The sequence below is a fragment of the Antechinus flavipes genome, chromosome 4 (assembly GCF_016432865.1).
Source record: "Antechinus flavipes isolate AdamAnt ecotype Samford, QLD, Australia chromosome 4, AdamAnt_v2, whole genome shotgun sequence".
NCBI lineage: Eukaryota > Metazoa > Chordata > Mammalia > Dasyuromorphia > Dasyuridae > Antechinus > Antechinus flavipes.
The window spans coordinates 480,997,646-481,023,676 of record NC_067401.1 but is presented as its reverse complement, the minus strand read 5'-3'; the positions used below and the strand labels follow the sequence as shown (position 1 = coordinate 481,023,676).

The 26,031-nt window shown below is 50.4% G+C and overlaps 1 protein-coding gene across 5 annotated transcripts in view; it reads left to right on the top strand.

The window, feature by feature from the left end:
* ST3GAL3 (ST3 beta-galactoside alpha-2,3-sialyltransferase 3) overlaps positions 1 to 26,031 on the top strand; it is a 130,568-nt gene that overhangs the window by 60,100 nt on the left and 44,437 nt on the right. For all 5 annotated transcript variants that reach the window (XM_051999918.1, XM_051999917.1, XM_051999915.1 and 2 more), the window contains 2 exons: positions 1,986 to 2,028; positions 16,779 to 16,871. In XM_051999918.1, coding sequence (XP_051855878.1) covers positions 1,986 to 2,028; positions 16,779 to 16,871 — 136 coding nt within the window. The remainder of the gene's footprint in view (positions 1 to 1,985; positions 2,029 to 16,778; positions 16,872 to 26,031) is intronic.

Here is a 26,031-nt window from a genome sequence, read left to right as displayed (position 1 = left end):
GCTACATCTGGGAGACTTCCTGCCCTCAGGGAGCTGCTCTCCTGCTGGCAAGGCCTGACCTGCCGCGTGACTCTGGAGCCCGCCCCTGGGGGCATTTGCCCCGTGCTCCTCGGCCGCTCCTGTGGCTGCTTCCAATTCCATGAGACTTGGTTGGGTCCCATCCCTGATTTCCCCCACATTGTCAGTGACCCTCCTGTGTCCCAGCTGGGCCCTCGGCCTGTATCCTCTTTCCCAGCCCCCTCACAAGAACGTGCCCTAGGGTTTCCCTGGTCCTCAGCACTGGCCGGCCTTCCACCCCCAGGCCCCTCTGGGCCCAGGGGCCTCCAGGCTCTGGCAGCCGCCTCCTGAGAGCTGGCTGCAGGTCTTCGGTGACCTGGAGCCCGAGAGCAGGAAGGGGGGCCCGAGGAATCCTCTTTGCAGCCCCCCCCAACAGCCCACGGCCGCCTGAGGCCTGTGGCAGACCCGGGGCCCCCCTGCGGCTGCCTGGGCCTCGGCTTGTGCTGTGCGGGGGGAGGTCTCTGGACCCCCCGGGCTGGGGTCTGGTCTCTCCGGCTCCGGGGGGGAGGGAGGCCTTCGGACGGTGACGTCGTGCCAGCCGTAGCTTCTGTGTAATGTCAGCGAGGCCGGACGGGGATGGGAGGCGAGGGAGGGGAGGCCCCCGGAGGCCGCTGAGAAGTGACAGTCGGCAAGGCTGCTGTGCGGGAGCCAGAGAGCTCTGCCCGGGAGAGCTCCCGGGCGGGAGAGGAGACGATCTCCAGGCCACTGGGCGCTGACGGGGAAAGGTGGATGGAAGATGGGAACCTCCCCAGGCGAGAGCAGGAAAGCGCCTGGCACGAGGCTGGCGGAGAGGATGGGGCCCTTCGTTGGGCGTGGGCAAGAGTGACTCCTACAGGGATTATTTCTGAGGAGGCCTTTTTGGGGGAGGGGCCTGCTGGTAAATGTTTCCCCCAAATTCGCGCCTCTGCGTTTAATCCGCAGTGTCCCCATTTTCTCCATCTTGACGCCACGAGTCAGGCCCCGGTCGGTAGGTCAGTAGGTGTCAGTGTTCACAGGGAACATTTAACAATCAGCTTTTTGAGTTGACTCCTAGCCCAGCCCTGACTAACTGACCGGCATCGATTCAGAGCTTCCTGTGTGCTGAACTCTGGGGAAGTCACCAAGTAAAGCAGAAACAATCTCTGCCTTCCTGATGCCCACAGACTCACGAGGGAGACGGACTTGGGGGTCACGGGGCTGCCTGTCTGCAGGAGGCCTGGAGCCCCTAGAAACATGGCGGGGTCAGGCAGGAGCAAGAGGGGATGCGGGCAGCTGGAGGACCGAAGGGAGGGGATCATGGCCGGTGGGTGGATCAGCCATTGCTTGGAGACCCCAGTGAGGGAGAGCCTCCCATTCCTATGCAGCCCCTTCTGCGCCGGATCAGCCCTCCTCGGGCCTGGAAACCTCCTGCCTGCCTCTGTGCAGCTCCCCCTTCTGCCCTTGGGGGCCCGGCAGAATAAGACTGAGCCCCCTTCCCCATGAAAGTCTGAGGCGTACTTGAACCCATGGGCCGTGGGATGGAGCCTTCCCCAGGCCCCGCTTGTTTCAGCTGATCTCCAGACCCTTGGCTGGCCTGGTTTCTCTCTGCACGGTCCCCCTCTGTCGGGGCACTTTGCCCCACCCAGGCCAGAGCACAAAGGGATCTCACCTCCCTATTCTGGAAAGCTCTGCTCAAGGGGATGTTTTCTGGCTCACATTGAGCTTTGGTCCACTCAGGGCACTAGATCCCTCTCAGATAAATCACCATCACCCTTGGCTTGTGAATCGCACCTGTCCGACTCAGGTCGCTGCTCGGTGATGCCCGGGGCTGGTGAGGGGATGGGCCGGCTTCTCACGGTTCTTCCAGGCTGAGCCTAGGACGGTGGGCCGGACTGCCCTCCGCCCTTGGGACCAGGCCCTGCTCCCCAGTCTCAGGCCTGTGACATTTCTGTCTTTGCTTTGTTTTTCAGAGTATGATCGATTGGGTTTTCTCCTGAAATTGGACTCAAAACTGTGAGTACTTCAAGGTGGAGGGTTTGTGCTAGTGGGAAATGGAGGGGGGGCTCTCAGAGGCCCGGCTTTGGCCTTGTGGAGGAGGAGGGGAGGCTGCAGACCTGAGCAAACATCTCCCCGTGCTGTTGCCTTCAGGGAAGCTCAGGGTCCCCGGCCGCGGCCCAGCGCCCCCCGGATTGCTGCTCACTTACAGCATCCTGCTGACTCAAGCTCGGCCGTCCCGGCCGCTTCCGGCCTTTTCCCTGCCATAGCCACAGTGCAGAGGGAGCGCAGGGGGAAGGCCTGCTCCGGGGCCGCTTCCTCAAATGGGCAGCGGGCCTGGCCTGTGGGCTCACAGAGAGCCTGGTGTCTTCGGGTTCCGGCTGGCCTTTCATGCCGCTGCCAGGCTGATCTTCGGGCTGCCTAGTGCCTCCTCCCTGGGTGAATCTCCAGGCTCTGGGGGTCCGTCTAGCTTAAACCTCTAGTTCACAAGCCCCCGCCGGTGGGTTTCCCTTTCCTAGTTATCTAACAGACATTTAATGAACCACATGAAGAAAAGCAACAGGAAAAGATTTCTTTCACACAGCCCAGCTCGGGGGTTTTCAAAAAGGCTTGTTTCTTAGAGTTCTGGCTTTTTTCACCTGGCTACCTGGAGAGTCTCAAGCGCCTGTACCAGGTTCTTAATAAAAGGAGGGTCCCCTCAAGTAGTTACTTTCCACAGGCTCAGTCTTGTCTTTGGACCAACTTTCCAGTTGCTGGGTTTGAGGTCTCCTCAGGCTACCCCCCTACTCATGGTGATCATTCCATGTTCTTCCCAATTTAATCTCCAAAAACTAAATTATAAGCCTGTAGGTGATGGTGACTGGCCAAATAACTACCGGACCGTTCCAGGGTTCAGAGATCCCTGTTTTATAACCCTGGGTTGCTTCTAATGCTCATGATTTACATAGAGAGGGGCCAGGAAAAAGATCACGCCCCGAGGCATGCTGGGTAAAGCACAGGCATCTGTACCTGGCAGCCCAGGCCCTCTCTGTTGGACACCTGTCCCTCCCATTCTCTTGGCTCCTGCTCCATGCTCCTTCCACCTAGACGAGCCTCCAAGGAATAAAGGCCCAGCTTCCTCCCCAAGTGCCTTTCCCCAAATGCCCAGGGAATTAAATTGTACCAGAAGGAATATCAATTATGGAAACTGAGTCCAGTGCTGTATGTGGGCTCGGGGCACAAAAGCAAGATTCTTCTCACCCCCCCTTTCCCCCATCTGCTTTGCTCCCCTCCCCCAGCAGGCCAGGAGCGTCCTCCCCCTGTTCCACTCCAGGCCCTCTCCCCCAGGAAGCCCGCCCTACCTTGCAGCCCTCCCCCACAGGAGCACATCTAGAACTTGTTGGCTGGCTGACCTTTTCCACTTTCTGGCTGTGTGAGTCCGTGCCCTCTGTAGCCGGACTGCAGGCTCCTCGAGGGCAGGTCCTCAGCTCCACATCAGGCATTTACTCTGTGTTGTGGTCCTGCTGCTGTCTCTGGGGGCTGGACAAGGGTGGCCCTTCCTTAAATCAGGAGAGAGCTCACAAAATGCTGGGGTCAGCAAAGGCCCCTCCTTGGTGCCCTCCCGTGGGAGCGCAGCTGGCAGGGGCTGTGGTCAGGGCTGGGACCCACTTGGACCCTGCCCTCCTCATCTGGGAACTTCTGCTGCTTCTCAAGACCTGGTTTGCCCAGCCTTGACCTTAGAGCTACTCTTAGCCTCTCCCTTTCCCACATACTCCAGCCTAGAGCCCCAGGCCAGTTTTTGCCTTCCCCAGGGACTCCCCTCAGCCCCGAGGCCAGCTTAGGAGTGTTGGAGAATTGGAAGGAGCTGCATTTGTCAACGACTCAGCTGACCACATGCTCTCTGGTTCCTTCTGAACACCCAGCTATTACTGCACGCAGAAGAGGGCATATATAAAACTGAAAAGAAAACTGTCAGCTCCTTCTCTGGGGGCCTCACACTGACTGTACTGGGGAAGTAGCGTAAGCAGATAAATGAGCATCTCTGGGGAGAAGGCCGGGAACAACTAGGGGCACTGAGACCACTCCCTCTGGGGGTGACGTGGAGCTGAGCCCCGAAGGAAACAAATCTTTGTGGATTTTTTTGATTTTGTTATTAAAGGAAAATCCATTAGCAACTTCTCCCTATCTCTTCCTTCCACACTTATATTTCCACCCACTTTGTCTCAAAGCTTAGGATGGGATGCCCTCTTAATTGTTCTATTAGAATTAACATCATAATCCATGGCTCTCCCCCCTTCAATCTCTCCTACATGCAGCTGCCAGAATAATTTTTCTAAAGCGTATGTCTGTGTTGTTTCCCTACTCAGCAAACCCTCTAGGCTCCCTGTTACTTCTAGGATCAAATAAAAACTCCCGTTTCCCTTTTGTCTCCATGTCTCTGGGACCACTTACTTTGTCTTATTGAAGACCTCAATCAATGCTTGCTTCATTAAGTGATTGATGCTGACATAATTTAACTTCTCCTTGAATGTCTGTTCAATAATTTAGGTCGGTCTTCCAAGCGTAGACCTTCTTATTCCGGGCAGTAAACACCAAGAATGTATTCTGGGGGGCATTTTGAGCTCAACTTCACCTCAACCTGATAACCGTCCTCCAAACGTTTAGGCAAAGTTTCAAGGTCTAACTCATGTGTCTTTAAGGAGAGAGATCATTTAGTTGTATAAAGACCATTGTCTCTGCCATTAAATGGGTATTTCCGGTATCCAGTATTTACATAAATCTGAACATATTCTTTCTGTTGTTACCTTGATAAGGAGATAACATAACTAGGCGGGAGAATCGTGGCCTTATTTAGTAAGTGAGAAAAGCAAAACAGCAGATTTGAGTCAGGGAGAAAGCTCACTTCCAAAGGTAAAGATGTTTCTCAAACTATGTATCCTCCCTCTTGTGACTTCATGAACCCACAAAGTGGCTCCATAATATGAATCATGACAGGGTGTTCTACACAGGGATATGGAGGGCAGGAAGGGAAAGGAGAACGGTCATTTATTATGCATCTGATAAGTGCCAAGTGTTGTGGACTTTACAAATACCTGCTTCAAAACATAGGTGAGAAGACCTTGAGTGCGCTGTGGTTTATTCCTTGTTATTTATTTATTTTTCGTGCCTTGTTAGTTGCTTCTTACATGATTTTTATGAAATATTAAATGATTTATCACCATTCAGGAAAAAGGAAAGGACATCAATAATTTTATTGATAACAAAAGCCAAAAGAGAAATCAATCAGAATTACTGCTCAGAATATACCAGAACCATCATTACATGGGACCTTCAATCCCTATTCTATAGGGATATTCTCTAGAATTTCCTATATTCTATCTTCTCTCTCTTTTCCCCTCTTTTGTCCCCAACCTATTGAGAAAGCAAGAAAGACAAAACAGGTCGGACACTGGTATAATCAAACGAGATGCTTTCCTGCCTTGGCCATGGCTGGTGAATGTCTCTTTTCTCTCTTCCCCTAAATGTGTACCTTAGCTCTCCAACTGAAGGTGGGCAGCCTGTTTTGTCGGGAACACATGTAGTTCTTCTGTATATATTTCCACATTCATCATGCTGCACAACAAAAATTAGATCAAAAAGGAAAAAAATGAGACAAAGAAACCCAAATTAAGCAAACAACAAAAAGAGTGAAAATACTGTGTTGTGATCCACACTCAGTTCCCACAGTTCTCTCTCTGGGTGGCTCTCTCCATCACAAGATCATTGGAACTGAATCATCTCATTGTTGAAAACAGCCACATCCATCAGAACTGATCATTGTATAATCTTGCTGTTGCTTTCTACAATGTTCTCCCGGTTCTGTTCACTTTTCTCTCATCAGTTCAAACCAGGCTTCCCAGGTTTCTCTGAAACCATCTCCTGGAACTTTGTGGGGTGCTAGGAATGGAAAGACTAAACTGAAAGTACCCTTTGATCTCAGGAAACGTCCTTTCTCTGGGTCAGGTCTCCATGTGGACCCTGCTGGTCTAATGCCGTTTTTGGCAAATGGCTTTCTAGTTTTCCTCATGGCTCTCCTGCCTCCAGGCCTTTGCTCATTCTGTGCCCTATATCTGAAAGGTCTTTCTTCCCTCCCAGAAAAAGCCCCAACCAGTGGCCAGTCCAAGGATTCTCTCTTCCTGACGGCCTTCTTTCCTTCCCTAGTATCTCTTTCCTCTGAGGAGCCAGGAAGGGCCTTCAGGGCTAGCCTAAGAACTCTCTATCTGGTGAAAGGGGTGGGCTAGCCGGTCTCTTATAGAGCCCAGGACACTGCTGGGGGGGGTCTGACTTCCTTCCAGGCTCAGGCGGCATGGACCCCTCCCTCCCCCAATACAGCCCCCTGAGGATGGGGCAGCTCCCAGCTCATTTCAAGCGTCTTTAATGAAGCACAGAGAAAATGCAGTGTTTCCTCGCTCCCTCCTCCAGGGAAGGCTCAGCTTGCCAGTCATGGGGCAGAGGAAATGACTTTTGGGGAATTCTCTGGGACATTTTATGACCAACCTAATAAGCATTTCATTTAACTCAATCAATCAGCAAGCATTTGTTTATTGAGCTGCAAACCCTTAGTCTGCACTAGGCCCTGGGAAGGCAAGCAAGGCCTGCTCTGGGGAGCCCTCCTTCTAATGGGGCAGGGGGCAGTGTGTGAACGCCAGCTACCCCCGGGGTCCCACCCCAGGGACATGGGAGCTGTTCTCAGAGGGAGGGTTTGTGCCCATGGGAGACCGGACCTGCCTCTAACCGCTGCCCAGGCCAGAGCCCCGGGCCAGCAGGAATCTTTTACACAGAGGCGTGGGCGGCCCAGAAGGCTGGGCCTGCTCCCTGCCGGGGGCAGCCTCTGTGCCTCAGGGCCTGGGCCACAGGAGAAGAGGGAGCCCGGAGCCACAGCTGATACTGTGAAACAAATGGGGGGGGACTGACTGGCCTCGGCTCCTGCCCGGGGGAGCCAGTGCCTGCCGGAGCTGCCGTCCCGCCCGGGAAGGCCTTCTCATGGTGTCTCTCAGTAATGTCTGTCCCCCCAGCCCTGTGGCCCTTGTGGCTTGTTCCTGACTCCCAGATCTCTGAGCTGGAGCTGCACGAGAGGGCTTGGGACTCAGGGCAAGGGCTTCAAGAGCGGAGGATGGCGTAGAATTGGGTAGATTCATAAAGGGATGTAGTCGGAAAGGGAGAAAAAGGGAGGCCAGAGCAGCACCCATTATTTGAGAAATGGGTGATGGGGGAGGCAGAGGAAGAGTCTGGACTTGGTGAAGTGGAGCAAGAGGCTTGACTCCCCCACTGTAACTGGTCATTCAACAAGCATTTATTAAGTACCTACTGTATGCTAGGCATTATGTTCAGCAGGAGGAATCGGGGAAGAGAGTAAGCATTTATATAGCACCTACAAGGTACTAAACACCATGCTAAGTGCTCTTTACAAATATCTCATTTGGGCCTCACAATAACCCGGTGCTATTATTATAATTCCCATTTTCCAGCTGAGAAAAGTGAGGCAAACAGTGAGTGACTTTTCTGGGGTCACAAAGCTAGTAAATGTCAGAATCCAGATTTGAACTCAAGACTTCCTGATTTTAGGCCCAGCATGGTCTCCACTGGGCCACCAGCTATCTCTGTACAGAGACAGGGTGTGGGGGGGATGCTAGAAGGTGCAGCTGGGCAGCCAGGGATCACGGGCCAGTCTCCCAGAGAGTCGAGGAGGAAGGGAAGCTTGCTAGTTCTGCTCAGGGTTTCCAGCGGGCCCGGTGGGAAGGGCAGACAGACCTGAGTGGGCTGTGGAGGAGCAGGGCCGGGCTCCTGGAGGAGTTAGGGAGCAGCTGGGGATCCAGCCTCACCAGGGCCAGGAAAGGGAAGGGGGCCCAAGGGCAGGAGTCCAGGCAGAGGGCAGTTAGGGAGGGCAGCTCCACTGCCAATGCGCAATGTTTCCGGCCGATCAGAGGGCACAGCGGGTGGGACAGATGGAAGTCTGCTGGGGGACGTGACAGCCAAGAAATTCATGACCCCGAGTAGGACCAAGAAAGCCACAGTTTCCAGGAACGGGGCAGTGATGGGCCCACAGTGCCGTGCCCAGGTCAGGCCACTGAAACGTGCTCAGCGTCAGAAGGAGACTGATCAGCTGGAAAGACCCCAGAGCAGACCACCAGCTGGGGAAGGGCCACTGGAGCATGCTGGCTGGCGATCGGCCGGAGGAAGGAGACTCGGGGACGAGACGAATGTCCTGAAATGTTTGAAAGGCTGCCGCGGGAGGAAGCGTGAGCCTGGCGCTGTCCTGCCTCCGGGTGGAAGCTGAGAGGAAGGGAACTGAGGCTGGGGGTCAGCTTCCTTACAATCCGATCCCTGAGGGCTGTGAGCTACCTCGCCAGGCTGGGCCTTCTCTTCCTGCTGGCCTGGCTGACCAGTGGGAGAGAGGGTGGGATGCGACGCCTTGGAGGCCCCTGCCAGCTGCTGACCAGGAAGGTGAGATCAGCTCGGCTGGAGGAGGTGTTTGTAGACAAGCAGGAACAGCTGTGTTCCATAAGACAGCCTGAAAAAGGGGCTCAAAAGTGAGTCGTGGCAGGAGGGCTGAAAAACCCAGGGCCCGTGTGGCCTGGGGGGCCGAGGGATGCAGCAGAGGGTCCCTCTGAGAGGGGGTGACCCCCTCGTCTGGAAGTGTCTTCTGACAGGCAGCCTCGGTGTCCCTCCCTGCCTTCCCCCCTTTGTTGTACCTTGGGGAGGAGCTGAAAGCTGGGAGGCTGGCGTACGGACCAGTCCGATGGGCCGTGTTCCTTTGCTTTCTGACTCTCCCCTGGAGCTCCTGGCCTGCTCTTTGCCCTGCAGCCCAGCTGGCCATCTCTAAAGAGAGTCAGGTTACAGGCCAAGAGCCTGGTGGGCCCCTCACCCACTGTCGGCCTGCCCATCTGCCCCTTTGGCAACCTCTCTGTGGCACCGTGGGCGTGGTTTTGACTGACTGCTGCCTGGCTTTTGTCACAGGCCAGCTTTCCTCATATCCCAGTCCTAGTCCAAGCCCAGGTTTATAAACTCCTTCCCCCAGCTCCCTCCTGGGAGCCTGGGCTGCCCCTACTGGGAGCAGGAACAGAGGGGGGCACTCCATCCACTCTTCTTTCCTTCTCTCTGCTCACTTATCTCCCTTCTCCCTTCTCTCTCCTTCCTTCCTCTTCCCCCCTTCCTTTCCCTTCTTTTCTTCCCTCCTCTCCCTTGCTCCTTTCCTCCTTTCTCCCTCCCCTCTACCTCCTCTTTTTCTCTCCCTCTTTCTTCTCTTCCTCCCTCTCTCCCATCTCCTTTTCCCTCTCTCCTGCCTTCCTTGTCTTCCTCCTTCCTTTCTCTTCTCCATTGCCCCAAGCCTGACTTGCCCTTTTATGGAACAAATGCTCCCTTTGGAAGCCCGGGGGCTGACTCCCTTTGCTCCCTTGCTCACAGGCTCCTGGTCTGTTTCCTCTGCGTTTGAGCTTTGCCTCAGTAGAAGGCAGGCTCAGAGGCTTCCTCCTTGGCCCCCTGCGTCTGGCTGCGGCCTAGGGTAGATGTCGAGGCTGGGGCCTTGAGCTGGACGGTGGATTCCCAGAGATCCCCCATGGCCCCTAGCAGTGGGCGCCCCACCTCAGCCTGAAGACTGGCCAGAGCAGGGAGCCCACTAGCTCCCAAAGCCGTCCACTTCCCTCGGAAACAGCTCTGGTCGGGGCCCCCTCTGCTTGGGTTCCTGTGAGCCTCCATGTGCCCGCAGGCCCGAACCTGCATGTGACTAAACGGGTCACCCTGCGAAGATCTACGGGAGGGAGGCACGGGCTGCTCCTGGGTCCCGGTGGGTGCGAGGGGGCCAGCTCAGAGACTGGGAGGGGCAGGATGGGGGAGCGGGGGAGCCCGGGACCAAGGCCTGTGAGAGGAGAGGAGATGGATTTTTAGGGCATGGGAGGCAGAGGATGTGACGCAGATTACAGCTTGGGTCCTCCCACAAGTCCAAAGCGCGTCAGCCGTGGGCCGGGAGGACCCCTGCGCAGGAAGCCTTCAGCTCGCCACTGGCTTTGTGTAGCCGCCCTTCCTGCTGAGGGTGGGCCGCTCTCCCAGCCCCCCCACCTGAGGCTCATCTCTGGGTCTCCCTGCTGCACGACACCCCCGGGGCGTCAGTCCTGAAAGATAGGCCCCAGCTTGGGGTCAAGACAAGTGCTCGGTGCCTGCCAAAGGCAGCCCGGCCCTCCTCCTCCTCCTGCCTGGCAGGGGCCTGGCTTACTCTCACCTGCCCTGTCCGTGCCAGACACGTTGTTGGATAGGCTCCACGGGGCAGCCGTCCAGGTATGTGCTGAGCTCCGGGCAGCGGGCTTCCTTCGTCCGCTTGGTCTTTCCTACGTGGATGGAAACTCCTCTGCCCGCATCCAGATCTCTTCCAGGAATCTCGGCGGGGTTATGCCGTGCCATCTGCACCCAGCAGGGCCCCCGCGTCCACAAGGATGCTGCCCAGAGTTCAGCCTGACGAGGGAGATCCTGGAGGATGGGCCGGAGCCAGCTGGGAAAAGTCCTTACGCACAAACTGGAAAGTGTGTTTTATCCTGGAGCTGAGAGGGAGTCCCCAGAACCCGGGAAGTTTTTTTCTGTGATTTCCTGGGAAGTCGTGTTCAGATTCCTTTGCTTTTTCTAAAATTTCTGGGATGTCAATAATTCTGAAATTGCTCTTTCAGCCTACTCTCTAGGTTAGTCTCTAGACTCTGAGAATTTTAGTAAGATTGGTCATAACTCTAATTTCCTTTTTAAAATTTTTATTGATGCTTGTTTTTATACCATAGTCATTTAAGAAAAGTAATCAAGCAAAAGCAAAGGGGACAATGTAGGCAACATTCTGCATCCATTGTCCCCCACCTCCCTACAAAGAGCAGAGAAGTATACTGCTTCTGTTCCCTAGGCCTTAGCATAATCAAAGTTTGGTTTTGGTCAGTGACTGGATTTGCTAAGCACTGACCTCTTTCTCTTCTTCCTCCTCTTCCTCTACCTTTTGCTCCTCCTCTTCCTTCTTTTCCTCCTCCTCTTTTTCTTCCTCCTCCTTTTCCTTCTCCTCCCTTCTCTTCCTCTTCCTTCTCCCTCTTCCTCTTTCTCCTCTGCCTTCTGTTTCTCTTCTCCTCTTCCTCCTCCTCTCCCTTCTCCTTTTTTGTTCTATTGACTATATGGCCTAGAGGTGGTGCAAGGGCTACCAGAGCTTGGATAGATATGGGAATGAGTTTCCCATTCTCTGATTTGTCCAGGTTGGAGCCAGGATTTGACCCGATATTTTGCTGACTTCAAGCCCCAAACTTGGTCTCTTCTCCTTGGATGAATACCAGGGTTTCCCGTTCCTCTGTTCCCTGCCTGAGGACTGGGGCCAGTCCGCTGTGTGTCAGTGGCCGAATGCCTCCTTTCTCCTCCCGTCTTCTGACCGTCTTCATGAGTGCTCCGGCTCAGTCTCTCTTTGCTCACCTTTGCTCCCTCTGTCTTCCGCCTGTGTTTAGTCCTCCTTCAGCGCTTTCCTTGAGAGAAGCCTTCAGTTCTGCTCTGGGAGCTTTCACACTTGGTCTGGAGGATTCTGCACTTGGCTCTTCTTGGCTCATTTAAGTTAATGCTGATTTTACTTTCCCACAAGCATTTTGGGGTTTTCCTTGGTGCATTGCTGATTGAGACATGTTTGAAGCCCAGACTCCCAGGATCTTCTCGCTCCAGTGTCTTCAAGATCTTACAGCTAAAGCCTGCTGATGGTCTTATAGGACAGTGACCCCCCAAATCACGCAGTGAACCCCTCCCCTCATTCTATTGCCGGACTCTTTTGCCTTCTTCATTCTCATTTCAGATTCTAAGCCAATTAGAGAGTTGTTCTGTACAACCTCATTAATTAATCAGTTAGCACTGAGCCGTCACTGTGGTTTATTAAACAAACTGAAAAACCGTTTTCCCTATAAGCTTTTGTTCATTTTCTTTTCTCAAATAGCTTAATCTCATAAACTGAAACAAACATCAGTGTTGCTGGATGTGTTGTTTATTTGCAGTGTGACAACAAAGGACATCAATCATATCGTAATCCCAATAAGTTGGGCACTTACATGTTTCCTCTGTCATATTTAAATACCTCAACGATGTATCACGGTGAGAAAGATCAGCAAGAGCCACTTCTGAACAGTAACTGCTAACTTCTTAATTCTGGAAATGGACTCCCACCATTCATCTCTCTGAGGATTTCAGGCAAAGGCTCTCGAGAATTCTCTTGAAGGTATCTTCCCTAGAATGAGCCTAAGTGGCCTCTGAGGAGAGGTTTCCTTAGTCCTTTCTCTCTGTCCTCAGTGTCTCCTGAGCTACAACATTTTGTACCTTTTTAATGCTAGTTAAATTGCCTTTCTCCCATTATTCTGTTTCTTCCTGAAGATCTAGGAAGAAGATCCAGTCTTTGTGGGAATGAAGTTCCCTCAGAGGCAAGGGTCACACTAGTAAGACAGAAAATCACAGAGCCCTGGCCCTGCAGAATTGGCAGGGTCCTCAGAGGTTGGCTTAGCCCGGCATCTGCCCAAATAGTGATTACCAGATTTACGTTACTGAGTCAAAAGGTCAGCCAGTGCCTTCTTATTTTTTGGTGTGTATAAAATTGCTTTACTAATGTAAATAATTTAGATTAAAGTGATATGATTAAAATGAAGGAAAATAACAAAACTGTTTTCTTCTATTTTCTTTTCAAGATTACTTCTTTTCAAGAACCTGATTACTGGCATTCCTTTTCCATTTTCATCATCTTCAGATTTAATCTTTTAAACTATATACATTTTCTTTTTTCTAGTAAATTTAGTTATTTTTAATATACATTGCTTTATGAATCATGTTGGGAGAGAAAAATCAGAGCAAAAGGGAAAAACCATGGGAGAGAGGGAAAAAAACAGAATAAAAATGAACATAGCATGTGCTGATTACATTCAATCTCCTTAGTTCTTTTTCTGGCTGCAGATGGTGTTTTCTGTCCAAAGTCTATCGGGATTGCTTTGGATCACTGAACCATAGAGAAGAACCAAATCTTTCATAACTGATCGTCGCACATTCTTGCTGTCACTGTGTACAATGTAGTCCTGGTTCTGCTTGTTTCTCTCAGCATCAGTTCATGTAAATCTTTCCAGACCTTTCTATAATCAGCCCGTTCATCATTTTTTAATAGAATTTCGTTACCTTCATGTATCACAACTTATTCAGCCATTCCCCAATTGATGGGCATCTACTCATTTTTTAATTCTTTGCTACCACAAAAACAGCTGCTACAGACATTTTTGCACATGGAGGTCCTTTTGCCTTCTTTATGATTTCCTTGGGATACAGACTGGTAATGGCACTGCTGAGTTAAAGGGTATGCAGAGTTCCATAGGCCTTTGGGCATCATTTCAGATTACTCTCCAGAATGGTTGGATCATTTCACAACTATACTAACAATGCACCAATGTTCCAGTTTTCCCACATCCCCTCCAACATTTCTCATTATCTTTCCTTGTCATTCTAGCCAATCTGACAGGTGTGAAGTGGTACCTCAGAGTTGTCTTAATTTGCATCTCTCTAACCAATAGTGATTTAGAACGTTCTTTTCATGTAACTATAGATGGCTTTAATTGGTCATCTGAAAATTGTCTGTTTGTATCCTTTGACCTTTTATCAATTGGGGATTGACTTATATTTTTACAAATTTGACACAGTTCTTGATATATTTTAGAAATGAGACTTTCATCTGAAACATAGCCAGTATCTTTTTAAATACCTTCAGCAATGTGAAGCTCACTATCATCCAAATATATTTCATTTTTGGAATATCTCTAGTTGTAAAAAAAAGCTTCCTTGTATTGAGTCAAGATATGACACCACGCCACTTCTCCCTGTTGGTCCCCTGATCAGGAGGAAACATCCAACTCTTCTCCATGTGACCACGTTTGGGCACTTGGAAACTGGCAACACATTTCCTTCATGTTCTTTCTTGTGTTTTCCTTTACACTGTTATTGTTTGGCCTTTGTTCTCAAAGAGGACCATGACATCCGGAAGGAGGTCCCATGACATCAAAGGGAATTGGGTTAAAGTGAGGGAGGGCTGTGTAAAGTCACAGGCCTCATCTCCTCCTCCAGAACCACCTGGGTCCAGTGGCCAGATATAGATCAGCGTGACAGGACATGGCCCTCTCCTTTGGGCTAATTAGCTCCTGGGTTCCTGGGCATAGAAACACATGTTCATTCTAACTACAGTGTTTTTGAATAGCCTATAAGCCACAGGGAAACACTGATGCTTAACCAAACACAAAGAGACACGTAGAAACGATTGGCTAGTTAAAGGTCTGGAAGTTTAGGTGGACTACAAGCTAAGGTAGCAGTGTGGAGCTGTAGCCAAAAACATCCCTAATGGGATCTAGGGCTTCCTGAGGGAGGTACAACTTTCATGAGAGTCCCGGTATCGGTTGCCCATGTCAGACCTCATATTGACTATTGAGTTGAGTCAGTCGGCAAGCATTAAGCACAGACTGGGTGCCAAACACTATGTTAGGTCCCCGTGATACAAAGAAAGGTAAAAACCCTGTGGGGAGACTACATGCCAGCAACTATGTACATAAGGGAGATGATAATAACAATAAGTCATATTTTTCTAGTGCTTTCAGACTTGCAAAGGGTTTTGCTTGTGCCGGCACCGTAAATCTGGGTCTCGCACTTTTAAGAGAACATTGCGCATCAGTGGCGTCCGCTAGGTCGGCAGCCAGAGTGGTGGAGCCCCTCCCCTATGAGGGCCCCTCTGGGTGGGCTCCCTTTCTGTGTTGTCCTTCCCATTAGAGCGTAAGCTTCTCGAGCGCAGGGACTGCCTTTTTCTTACTTGTATCCCCCAGTTCTTTGAGCACTGTCTGGCCTGATTATTGAACTGAATTAGTGAGAGCTGGGGCCATTTCCTTTTTGTCTTTGTGCCCTCTGTGGCAGCACAGGATCAGGCTCCAGATTCACTGCTGTTCAGTGAGTCTGTGCTGCTCCTGTAGCCGCAGATCTGGGGGCCTTGTCCCTTGGGGCCTAGGAGGGGGACAATGGATCTGTGATGTGGGGTCCAGCGCATGCTCTGTCGAGGACGAGAGCCAAACATCTGGGGTGGCCTTGGACGTCCTCAGCAGCCTGTGGCATTTTGGACTTGGGCCTGCCAGTGAAATGCTCCCTGTTCAGAGACTCTTGTGGTTTGGGTTGCAGATGGCCTGGGGGTCCCGCACCCGTGCAGGGGCTGCTGTGGGGAGTGATTCAGCCGGCCCAACACTCCCCCTATTCTTCTCCTGCACAGGCGGCGTGGCTCATGGCAGTGGCATTTTAATTGAGGAATGGCCTTGACTTTGCCTGTTTGTTGTAGAAGGGGTCAGAGGGGGCACTTCTTTGTGGGGGAGGCCTTCTGGAGCCCCACCGGGATGCCAGGATGAGGAGGGACTTGGGCCTGCCTCATCCCTTTCACTACCTCTGGGGACTAAAGTCTGCTGACCTTTGACTCGGGCTGCGTGTCCAGCCCAGCAAGCACAATCCCGCACTGGAGGGGACGGGCCCCTCTGAGACAGCCTGACTGCTCGCCCGTGTGCCTTCCCTCGTGTAGGGATAGTTAGGTGGGCAGCGAAGAAGGCTTCGGCTGGTCCGATTTCAGGGACCATCTGCCTTCTGTGGTGCAGTATGTGGAGGGCTGGGGCCCGGAGGCGGGAAGATCCGAACTCAAATCCCATCTTACCCACTCAGTGGCTGTGTGAGCTTCACTTCATGGCAGCCTGCTTCAGTTTCCTCAGCTGTAAAATGGGGATAATAATGGCCCTTATTTCTCAGAGTTGTAAGGCTCAGATGAGATAATTGTGAAATTCTTAGCCTGGTTGCAGAGAACATGGTAGGCATTTCATGAATGCTTTCTTCCTTCTCATTCCCCCTTCCTGTGACAGCCTCTCTGACCTCGGCAGCCCAAGCGCTCAGGGGACTCCCAGAGGCCCCTGCCACACAATGGCAGCATCTTCGGGCACCCCCTGGAGAGAGCTGCCGGGGCGTGCGGGTGTAAGAAGCCGGCCTGCCTCTGGCCCTCAGGAGGGCTCCCAGCGGCCCCCCCACGGGCCTCCTGCCTAAGCCAGTGCCAGACTGGGGGGTTTCTCCGGACGTCCCCTTTCGCACCGAGGCAGAGGCTGCGGCCCTCGTGTCTGGAGGATCCTGCCGGAGATGGGCCTTCGGTCTCTCTGTCAGGCTCTGGTCCCTAGTCTAGGGAAGGAGGTTCCCACTCCCGCTGACTCAGACCTGTAGGGGGTCCCAACGGCTGACCTTCGGGAAGATTTCCAGCCCAGAGATGCCCCTGCTCCGAGCCCTGGGCCCATGGGGCTGGCCCCTCCATCCTTCCCATCAGCCCTAAACCGTGCCGCTCCCTGCAGTGGGAACGGTGTCTCTGGCTCCCTTGGTGATCGCGGGGGCAGTTCCCTCCATCTCCCCAGCCTTCCGAAAGAGGTTACATGGGGGCCCAGGCCCTCCTCCCCGTCTGCCACAAAGGGGGTGAACCTCCCGTCCTTGGAGGTGTTCAAGTGGAGGCCAGGGCCCTTATTAGGGATGGGGGCAGGTGGTCGGCCCTTGGCTCGGTGCTCCGGGCTCCTTCCCTAGTGGCTTTCCGGGGGAGGGGGCCTCCAGGCTGGAGACGGTCTGGGATTCTGGAAAGTCAGAGGTTTTTGTGAAGGGCCAGTGTGGGGTGATGGAGTGGGGGCGCCTGGGGAGGAGCGGGGAGGACGCTGGGCCTGCTAACTCCGGCTCCTTTTCCCCCACAGGCCTGCAGAGTTAGCCACCAAGTATGCCAACTTGTCAGACGGGGCTTGCAAGCCTGGCTACGCATCCGCCCTGATGACCGCCATCTTCCCTAAGTAAGTGTCCCTGCCCCCCAGACCCGCTCACTTGGCCGGGGGCTCAGAGCCCGCGACTTCCCCACATACTCGGTGAGCTCGGCCGAGTGTGGCCCATTCTTTGGGTAGGGGGCCCTGTCCTGGGCTGCTCTCCGCCCCCTGGGCCTCCCGCCCCCCCGGGCTTGGTAGGATGGAAATAAAGGCTGTGGTGAGGAGGTGGGGCCCCGGGGGGCAGCCCAGGAGGTGAGGTGCCCACGACCACCCCGAGAAATGTTCTGGTCAGCAGGACTGTCTGGTCAAACTGTGCTCACGGGCGCTCTGGAGAGATTAACTTCTGTCCCTGAACATAATCTCTGAAAGCAATCTCTGGGGGAAGAGGGCGGGGGCAGGGGGCAGGGGCTAGGGGCTTGGTCTGCCTATTGGCAACTGACTCGGCTCAGCTCAGCCAGGCTCCCGCTGGGGCTCCTTCTGGGCCTCCTATGCCCTTCTGGCCACGGAGCAGGGTAGAAGCTGGGGGAAAGCACTGTCTGCTCTTTGCCAAGGAAAGTAGCCTGGGTTGGGCTCCGGCAGCTCTCCTGAGAGGGGACGCCGCAGAGAGAGGGCTCGGGCCAGGGAGTTGGGGCATGGAAGCGCGTCCCCGGCGGCCGGGCAGGGAGGAGGCTGCCCTGCCGGCCTTGGCTTCTCCGGGGCCCTGCCTGGCCCTCCCCTCGCTCACTGCGGGTCCTCGACCTCCCTGTTGGCCCTGTGTCCGTGTGGGCCTGGGGGGGCCGTTGTGACCCTCTTGTCCCACGCACAGTCCGGCAGTCAGGTGGCCCAGGGAGACATTGTCCTCAGGGGCCCGGATTGGCAAGTGGGAGCCGCGTGCCTGCGTGACCGGCCAGCCCGGGCGCCAGTGGTCCGCGGCACTGAGAGCCTTCCTGGACCCGCGGGGCTGCCGCTCCCCAGGGACTCGGGCCCCTGAACCCCGACCTGTTCAACAAAAGCCGGGGGCTCCTGGGTGCGGTGGCCGTGGCGGCTGCGAGAACAGCGCTGGGCCCGCTGGGCCAGCGCGGGAGTGGGGCCGCCGGGGGCAGGTGAGCGCCTTCGGCAGCCACGTCCGGAGCCTGCACTAGGGCCGCGGCTTGTGCTCCCAGCCTGGAGTGAGCAGCCACGTAGCGTTCATCACCTGGCTTGGGGAGGAGGAGGGAAAGCTGCTCCCGGCCCCCGGCGAGGCAAAGAGCTGAGCAGAGGAGCCAGTGGGGAGGAGGGGCTGAGGGCCCGCGGGCCGGAGGGAGGAACACGAAGCACTTCGTCCTTCGGGGCCCAGGAAAGTGATGGCGGACCAGAAGCACGTGCCGCTGCCTCTGGGAGGCAAAGCCCCCGCTGGGCCAACACCGAGCTCAGGGCCTTGTCGGGGGGGGGGAGCCAGAGCAACCGCAGAGCCGGCTCTGAGCGCCAAGGAGCCCCAAATCACAGGCAGCCGGGGAAGTTCCAGAGTCCGCCCCCAGCCCCGGGTCTCTGTGTCTTGGCCAGCCCCTGCCGGGTCCTGCAAGGTCTCCCTCTGGCAGCCATGTAGCTTCCTTTTAGGAAAGCAGTGTAATCAAAGGGAGAAAGAAAAGGAAAGAAGGAGCAGGGAAGGAGGGAGGAAGAGAAGGTCAAGGAGGGAGAGGGGAAGGAGGAGAGAAAGAGGGAGAAGGAGAAAGACAAGGGGAAAGGAGAGGGGGAGTAGAATAGAGAAAGGGGGAAGAGGAAAAGAAAAAAAGGAGGGAGTTCTTGAGGATTCATTTCTAGACTTTTCTCTCTAAAATTGTGGCCAAGGGTTGGGGAGGAAATTTCTCTTTCTACCACTGCCACCAGCAGGGAAGACGCCTTAGAGCAGAAGCACGTGGAGGGGAGACGGGTGCTCACGTGGCCTGAGAGGGAAGACCTGGGAGTCCTGAACCCGTCTCCGTGGGGCTGGGGCGGATTTTGACTTCTCCCGGGTGGCGTGGTCTTGTCCTTGGGCCCACCGGCCAAAAAGGATTTCTGGGGCAGCCCCACCCCCTCATTGCTGATATAACATTTCATTTCTCCGGGGGAGCTCCTTGGAAGGTGAAAAGAACAACTTGGCTTGGCTTCTGTGCGGGGTCCTGCCGATGTAACAAAGGGGACACAGAGGAAAGGGCCCTGGGACTAGAGTTAGGAAAGCCTGAGCTCAGTGCGCTTGAGTATGGGGTGCACTAGAGCCTTGTGATCTTTTTCAGGGGACACATCAGCACAGCCGCCTAGGGCGGAGCTGCTTGGAGGGAAGGACAAGTCGGTCCTCCCTCACCACCCCCTCAGCCCAGAGTCGGCTTTCTCCAGCTATCGGCCAGCCAACCTGAGCCCGGCCATCTCCTCTCCTTTCTCTTTCCACCTTTCGCCTTTGCTCTGGGAAGGGTAACCAGAGCCCTAGGAGCACTGGTACTGGAAAGGAACCCGCATTCCCTCTTCACTGTCGCTGGCTCCGCCCTTCCTTCCACTTGTCATCTCGCTGTTAATGTGGCAGTTCTCCGATGGCGGGGACTGCCCTGGATCCCAAAGTCTCGCCGAGTGCCCGGGGCTCAGCAGATACTTAGGAATGGGGTGATCGAATGCTTGGGAAGTTAGGTTTTGAACCAGATATTCCACAGTAGGTAGAGGCTCCTACAAACAAGCAATAAACAGGCCAGCTCACCTGAATTTTCCCCAGTTGCCCTCTACCCAACTTTAAAAGAGTGCCTCAAATTGAATTCTGGAGCAACAAAATAAAATAAAGGCCCGGGTGAGCCAATTTCCAGCCCCAGGCAACGTCGGAAGTTTGCAGGAAGGTTTGTTGCACCAAAGTGGTGACTGGTCCTGGACAACCAAATGCAGAGAAGCAGAATTTTTCAATACATCTCTCCAGATCATAATGCAGTAGAAATTACATTCAATAAAGGACCACGGAGACATAGATTAAAAATTAATTGTAAATTAAATAATCTAATCCTAAAGAATGAATGAGTCAAAGAATAAATCATAAGAAGCAATAAAAAATTTTGTTTAAGAGAATGAAACCAATGGAATAATATACCAAAATTTATTTTGCAGCAAAGCAATACTGAGGGGGAAACTCTAATTCTAACCACTTACATCAATAAAATAGAAATAGAGCCGATCTATGTATTGGGCATACAATTAAAAAAAACAGAAAAATAACAAATTAAAAATCTTCAGTCAGACACCAAATTGGAAATTCTAAAATCAACAAAGAGATTAATAAAACTGAAAGTAAAAAACTACTGAACTAATAAAACTAGGAGTTGATTTCATGGAAAAAGCCCCCCACAAAATAGACAAATCATTGATTAACTTGATTTTTAAAAGTTAGAAGAAAATCAAATTTCAAATAAAAAATGAAAAGGATAATGCATCACTATGAAGAGGAAAATTGTAATGTCCAGACTAGCTCTCTGGAGGACCTCGGGATTAGCCTGAGTCCTTGGTCTTAGTGGAGGAGCGAGGGAGGCAGGAGGGCCACCATGAGGCTGATCAAATATGGAGTCTGGAGTCTGGCATCTTCTCTTGTGTCTGTGGCTGAGAGAGCATTCTGTCTCTGTGACTCCCTTAAATACCTCATTATGATTATATCACTATGACACTGAGTGTGGGCAACCATTGCATCACCATACTAAGTACTAAGTATATGCTTAGCTTAAGTACCTTACTGAGCTAGATTTAAGTATACCTTTTCAGAGTTCTGGCCCTCCACAGAAATTAAAGCAGTCATTAGAACTTAGTTTGCTCAATTATATACCAATAAATCTGACATGCTGGGTAAAATGGCTAAATATTTATAAAAATATAAATTCCCCATAATAACAGAAGAAGAAATAGAATACTTAAATAACCCAATTTTAGAAAAAGAAATCAAATAAGCCATTAGTGAACTCCTTAAGAAAAAATCCCCAGGACTAGATGGGTTCATAAGTGAATTCTACCGAACGTTTAAAGAGTAATTAATTCTAATATTGTATAAATTATTTGGAAAAGTAGGCCAAAAAGGAGCAACACAAATATTGTTTTGAAACCTAAAGCAAGAAGAGCCAAAACAGAAAGAAAACTGTAAATCATTTTCCTTGATGAATACTGATGCAACAATTTTAAATAAAATACTAACAAGGAGATTATGGCAATATATCACAAATGACCAGGTGAGATTTATGCCAGGAATGCAAGACTGGGCTCAATATTAGGAAAACTATCAACATAATTGACCTTATTAGAAATAAAGCTAACAAAAATAATATTATATCAATAGATGCAGAAAAAAAGCTTGTGACAAAATACAACATTCTTATTAAAAACACTAGAAAGAATAGGAATAAATGGAGCTTCCTTTAAAATAATAAATATTGTTTAATCTGACCCATTTGAGTTTTCTTGGCAAAGATATTGGAGTGGTTTGCCATTTCCTTCTCCAACTCAACTTACAGGTGAGGAAACTAAGGCAAATAAGGTTGTGACTTATCTAGAGTCACACAGCTAATGGTCTAAATTTAGATCTGAACTCAGGTCTTCCCGACTCTTGAGCCAGTACTCTATCAACTAGTCCAAATCTATCTAGAATGACCTGAAAGTTTTATCTGTAGTGGGCATAAATAGAGGCCTTCACAGTAAGATCAGAAATGAAGCAAGGATGCCTATTGTTACTACGATTATTTAATATTGTACCAGCAGGGTTAGCTGTAGCAAAAAGAGAAGAAAAAGAAATGGGAAGAATTAGAATTGGCGATAAAGAAACAAAACTATCGCTTTGCAAAAAATATGATTACATACGTGGAGAATCCTAGAGATTCAACTAAAAAACTAGTTGAGATAATTTTAGCAAAGTTGCAGGATATAAAATAAACTCACATAAATCATTAGCATTTCTTTACATTGCCAATAAAACCCAGCAGCAAGAGATAGAAAGAGAAATGCCATTTAAAATAATTGGAGATAGTATAAAATAGTTGGTAATCTACATGCTGAAACAAACCCAGAAACTAAATGAATACTGTTACAAAACACTTTTCGTGGAAATAAAGGCACATCTAAACAACTGGAGAGATAGGAATTGAACATGGAGAGGTTGAGCCAATATAATAAAAATGATAATTCTGCCTGAATTAATTTACGTATTCAATGCTACATCGATTATATTACCAAAAATTATTTTGTAGAACTAGAAAAATAATAAAATTCATCTGGAAGAACAAAAGATCAAAAATATCAAGGGAACCAAAGGAAAAGAAATGGGAAGGAAGATGGCTTAGCAGTACCAGATCTCAAAGTATATTATAAAATGATAATCATCAAAACAATTTGCCACTACCTACAAGTAGAGTAGTGAGTCAGTAGAACTGATCAGGTATACAATACACAGTAGTAAATGACCATGGTAATCTAGTGTTTGATGAACCCAAAGATCCAAGATTCTGGCACAAGGAATTACTATTTGACAGAAATTTCTTGGAAAACTAAAAAGCAATTTGGCAGAAATTAGGAATAGATCAATATTTCACAACGTGTAGTGAAATAATGTCAGAACAGGTACATGATTTAGATATAAAGGGTAGTATCATAAACAAGTTGGGGGGGGGGCATGAAACATTTTACCTGTCAGGTTTGTGGATAAGAGAAGAATTTGTTCAAACATGAGATAAAGAACATTATGAGATATAAAATGGATAATTTTGATTACATGAAATTAAAAAAGTTTGCACAAATAAAATCATTATTATCAAGATTAAAAGGAAAGCAGAGCACCAGCTCTGAAGTCAGGAGGACCTGAGTTTAAATCTGGCCTCAGACATTTAATACTTTCTAGCTGTGTGACCCTGGGCAAGTCACTGGGCAAGTCTCAGCAAAAAAAAAAAAAAAAAGGAAAGCAGGAAACTAGGGGGAAAATTTTTTTGTTACATTTCTCTAACAAAAGTCTTGTTTCTCAGATATCCAGAAAAGTGAGCCAGATTTATAAAAATAAGAGCAGTTCTCCAGTTGATAACAGACTCAAGTTTTCAGAAGAAGAAATGAAAGCTATCTAGAACCATATAAAAACATTCTAAATCACTACTGATTAGAGAAATGCAAATTAAACTAACTCTGAGATTTCACCTCATACGAACAGATGAGCTAACATGACAGAAAAGAAAAATGACAGATGCTGAAAGGAATGTGGAAAAATTGGGACACTAATGCCCTGTTAATGGATTATCACCAACTATTCTCTTTGATTTTTTTAAGACATTTGGGGCTAAGTGACTTGCCCAAGAAATATTAAGTGTCTTAGACCAGATTTGAACTCAGGTCCTCCTGGCTCCAAGGCTAGAGCCCTATCCACTGTGCTGCCTAGTTGTCCCCATCCAACTATTCTGGAGAATAATTTGGAAGTACATAGAAAGTGTTATAAAACTGTCAGGATGCACATCAATTGGGCAAAGACCAAACAAGTTGTGTATGATTGTGATAGAATACTATGTTGATGAAAATGATGAGCAGGATGCTTTCAGAAAAACCTGGGAAGATTCCTATGAACTGATGCAAATGAAGTGATCCAAGCAAGAAGAACACTGTACGTAATAATAACAATAATTCATTGATGATCAGTTATGAATGACTTAGCTATTCTCACCTATATAATGATCAAAGACAATTCAGAAGGACTTACACTGAAAAATATTCTCCTCTAGTGAAAGAACTGATGGAGGCTCAATGCCGATTGAAAGGTATTTTAAAATTTTTCTTTATTTTTCATTTTTCGGTCTGTATTTTGTTTTGCAACATGGCTAATATGGAAAGAGAAAACGAAAAGGAGAGAATTTGGATTTCAGAATTTTAAAAAAATGAATGTTAAAATTTTAAAAAATATTTAATTGAAAAATAAGAGAAGGGGAAAAAACAAAAGTAATAAACAGTGAAAAAAGGCAAGGAAGTTCCCATTTGAGGCCTAAGGTCCCAGAGTTACCCCAGCTTGACCACCCAGAAGCCAAAGAGAGGTCCCAGATGGTCTCCCTGGGAGCAATGACACTCCAGTCCAGCACAGCCAGGAGGAGTAAAGGATGGCTTTCTTTAGTTCCAGTCTCGTCTCTGCTCATCATGGAGAGCTCACCTTTCGCAGACTGATTTGGGCACAGACCCAAGAAAAGCTAAGACTTTAATCTGGCAGGATCCATTCCCAAACAGCATGGCTGTGATAGTCTGCTGAGATGTAGCTTGTGCCTTCCTGCCCTCGCCCGGAGTTCCCACTGCCTGGCCTTGGCAGCGAAGGCTCCAGCCCTCCCCAGCCCTCTCCTGCTGGCTCTGACTTCTATCCCTATTAAAGCCCATCCCATGCCGCCTTGGGTAGGGAGCTGCCGGGTAGGCACGTGGCAGGGCCCAGAGCTCCTGAGAGCGGCGATTTCACGGGCAGGAATGGAACTGTGCTTCTGCGGCATGGGGAAACCTCGGTCAGCCAGCGCGCCATTTTTAAGTGACTGAGATGTACCCGAGATGGAGATTCATGGGCAGAAACAAAGCAGGCTCCATGCTCAAGGAGCAAGAACAACGCCAGCAGGGAGAGAATAGGTGTCTTTATATGTACAGCACAGGAAGAGAGTGAGAAGGGGCGACCAGGAAGCCTTTTTGTAGAAGGTCTTCTCTGAAGAAGAGTGTTCCAAGTGTGGAGGGTCCTGGTGCAAAACCTCGATGTGGGAGCTAGTGCTGTACTTAAGGACCAATAAGAAACCTCGTTTGGTTGGTTGGGCTAAAATGCATGGGTGAAGAGCCAGTAAAGAAGTCCAGAAGAAATGATGGGACAGGTACGAGGAGAACAAGGAGAGAACAGTCTCACGGAGACCCAGACAGACCCATGAACACCTGTTCTTTTCTTCTGGGTTCTGTCCTTTTCACCGTAATAGCTTTAAATGATGGGATTCTTCTTTATTTTCTCATTCTAGCCCACTTTTGGCTTTAGACTTGAAGTGTGACAGAGCCACACTTCTGGGGGAACTTCTAGACTGCTCCTGCTGCTGCTTTCTTATGGGTATTGACTATTGTGTTACTCCAGGACTTCAGGAACAGTTCAGGCTAAAGACCTATTAGCTCTCAGAGTGATCAGATACAGGGCAAAGCATGATGGCTGTGCTTGACTTGAGTTTGTGGCTGAATAGCAGGCTGGTGGGCTTGCCCCTTTTAGACTTCCAGTAGACTCATTTCAGAACTCAGCCCCTGTTAGTCAGCCAGTTGGGAAGCTCTGCTACCAGAGGGACAGAACTATTGGCTGCCCTTTGATCTGGGCTTCCTGTCCTGGTTCTTCTGTAGGTTCTGCTCCTGGGGCTGGAGGTGCACAATTGCTGTTTGCTTTTGAGTTTGCTCCTCTCGATGAATAGCTTAAAGCCCTCAATCCCTCCTTTCCTTGTCATACCACCCCTAAGGACAGCTACCCTGCTCAGTCATCCCTGGATATGGGACCTGGAACTGGGAGGGGAAGTACAAAGTTTCCAGTGAGCAGTTCCTGCACCAGCAGAGGCCCTCTCTGCTCTGAGGCTCTTCTTTCCCTGTTCTCTGCCTTAGAATGTTTTACCTAGCGTGACTGTGGCCAAACCCTCTCCCCTGTGTCTATAGACCTACCTATGCTTCCTCATGTCAGCCTGGACTGAAAGTCATTCAGCTGTGTTTTTTCTTACATTTTCTAATCAAGATTCAGGCTCCTGCATTTTCCAGATCTTTTTGAATGACTTGTACAGGGGAGAGGAGGGGAGTTGGTTTATTTCTTCATACTTCTCCACCATCTTGGCTCTACTTTCTATTTTTATTGATTTTTTAGTTGGGATGGGGAAGGCAGGAAGGTTAGAAAATAAATGTTTGTTCATTGGAAAAATTTTCATTCAAGATAATCAATTATAAAGGAATAGAAGGATAATCACCTTGCTTGGGGATGAGCCAGTTGAGGGTGGAAGTAATAACAGATTTGAAGGAGAAGTACTAGAGGAGTCTTCCTCTAGGAAGAGTGTGAAGGGGTAGAAAGGGTATATGCTGCCACTGGGCAGATGAGAAGAAGGTGGCTGGGTGGATTGTGAACCATTGTTAGACAGAGAGGGCCATGTGAGTCAGTGCTTACCATGTACTCATGAGCTTGGATGGCATTGGCTCCGTGGTAGGGGTTCTAAGCCGAGCAATCCAAGGCTCTTGGGCCTAATTA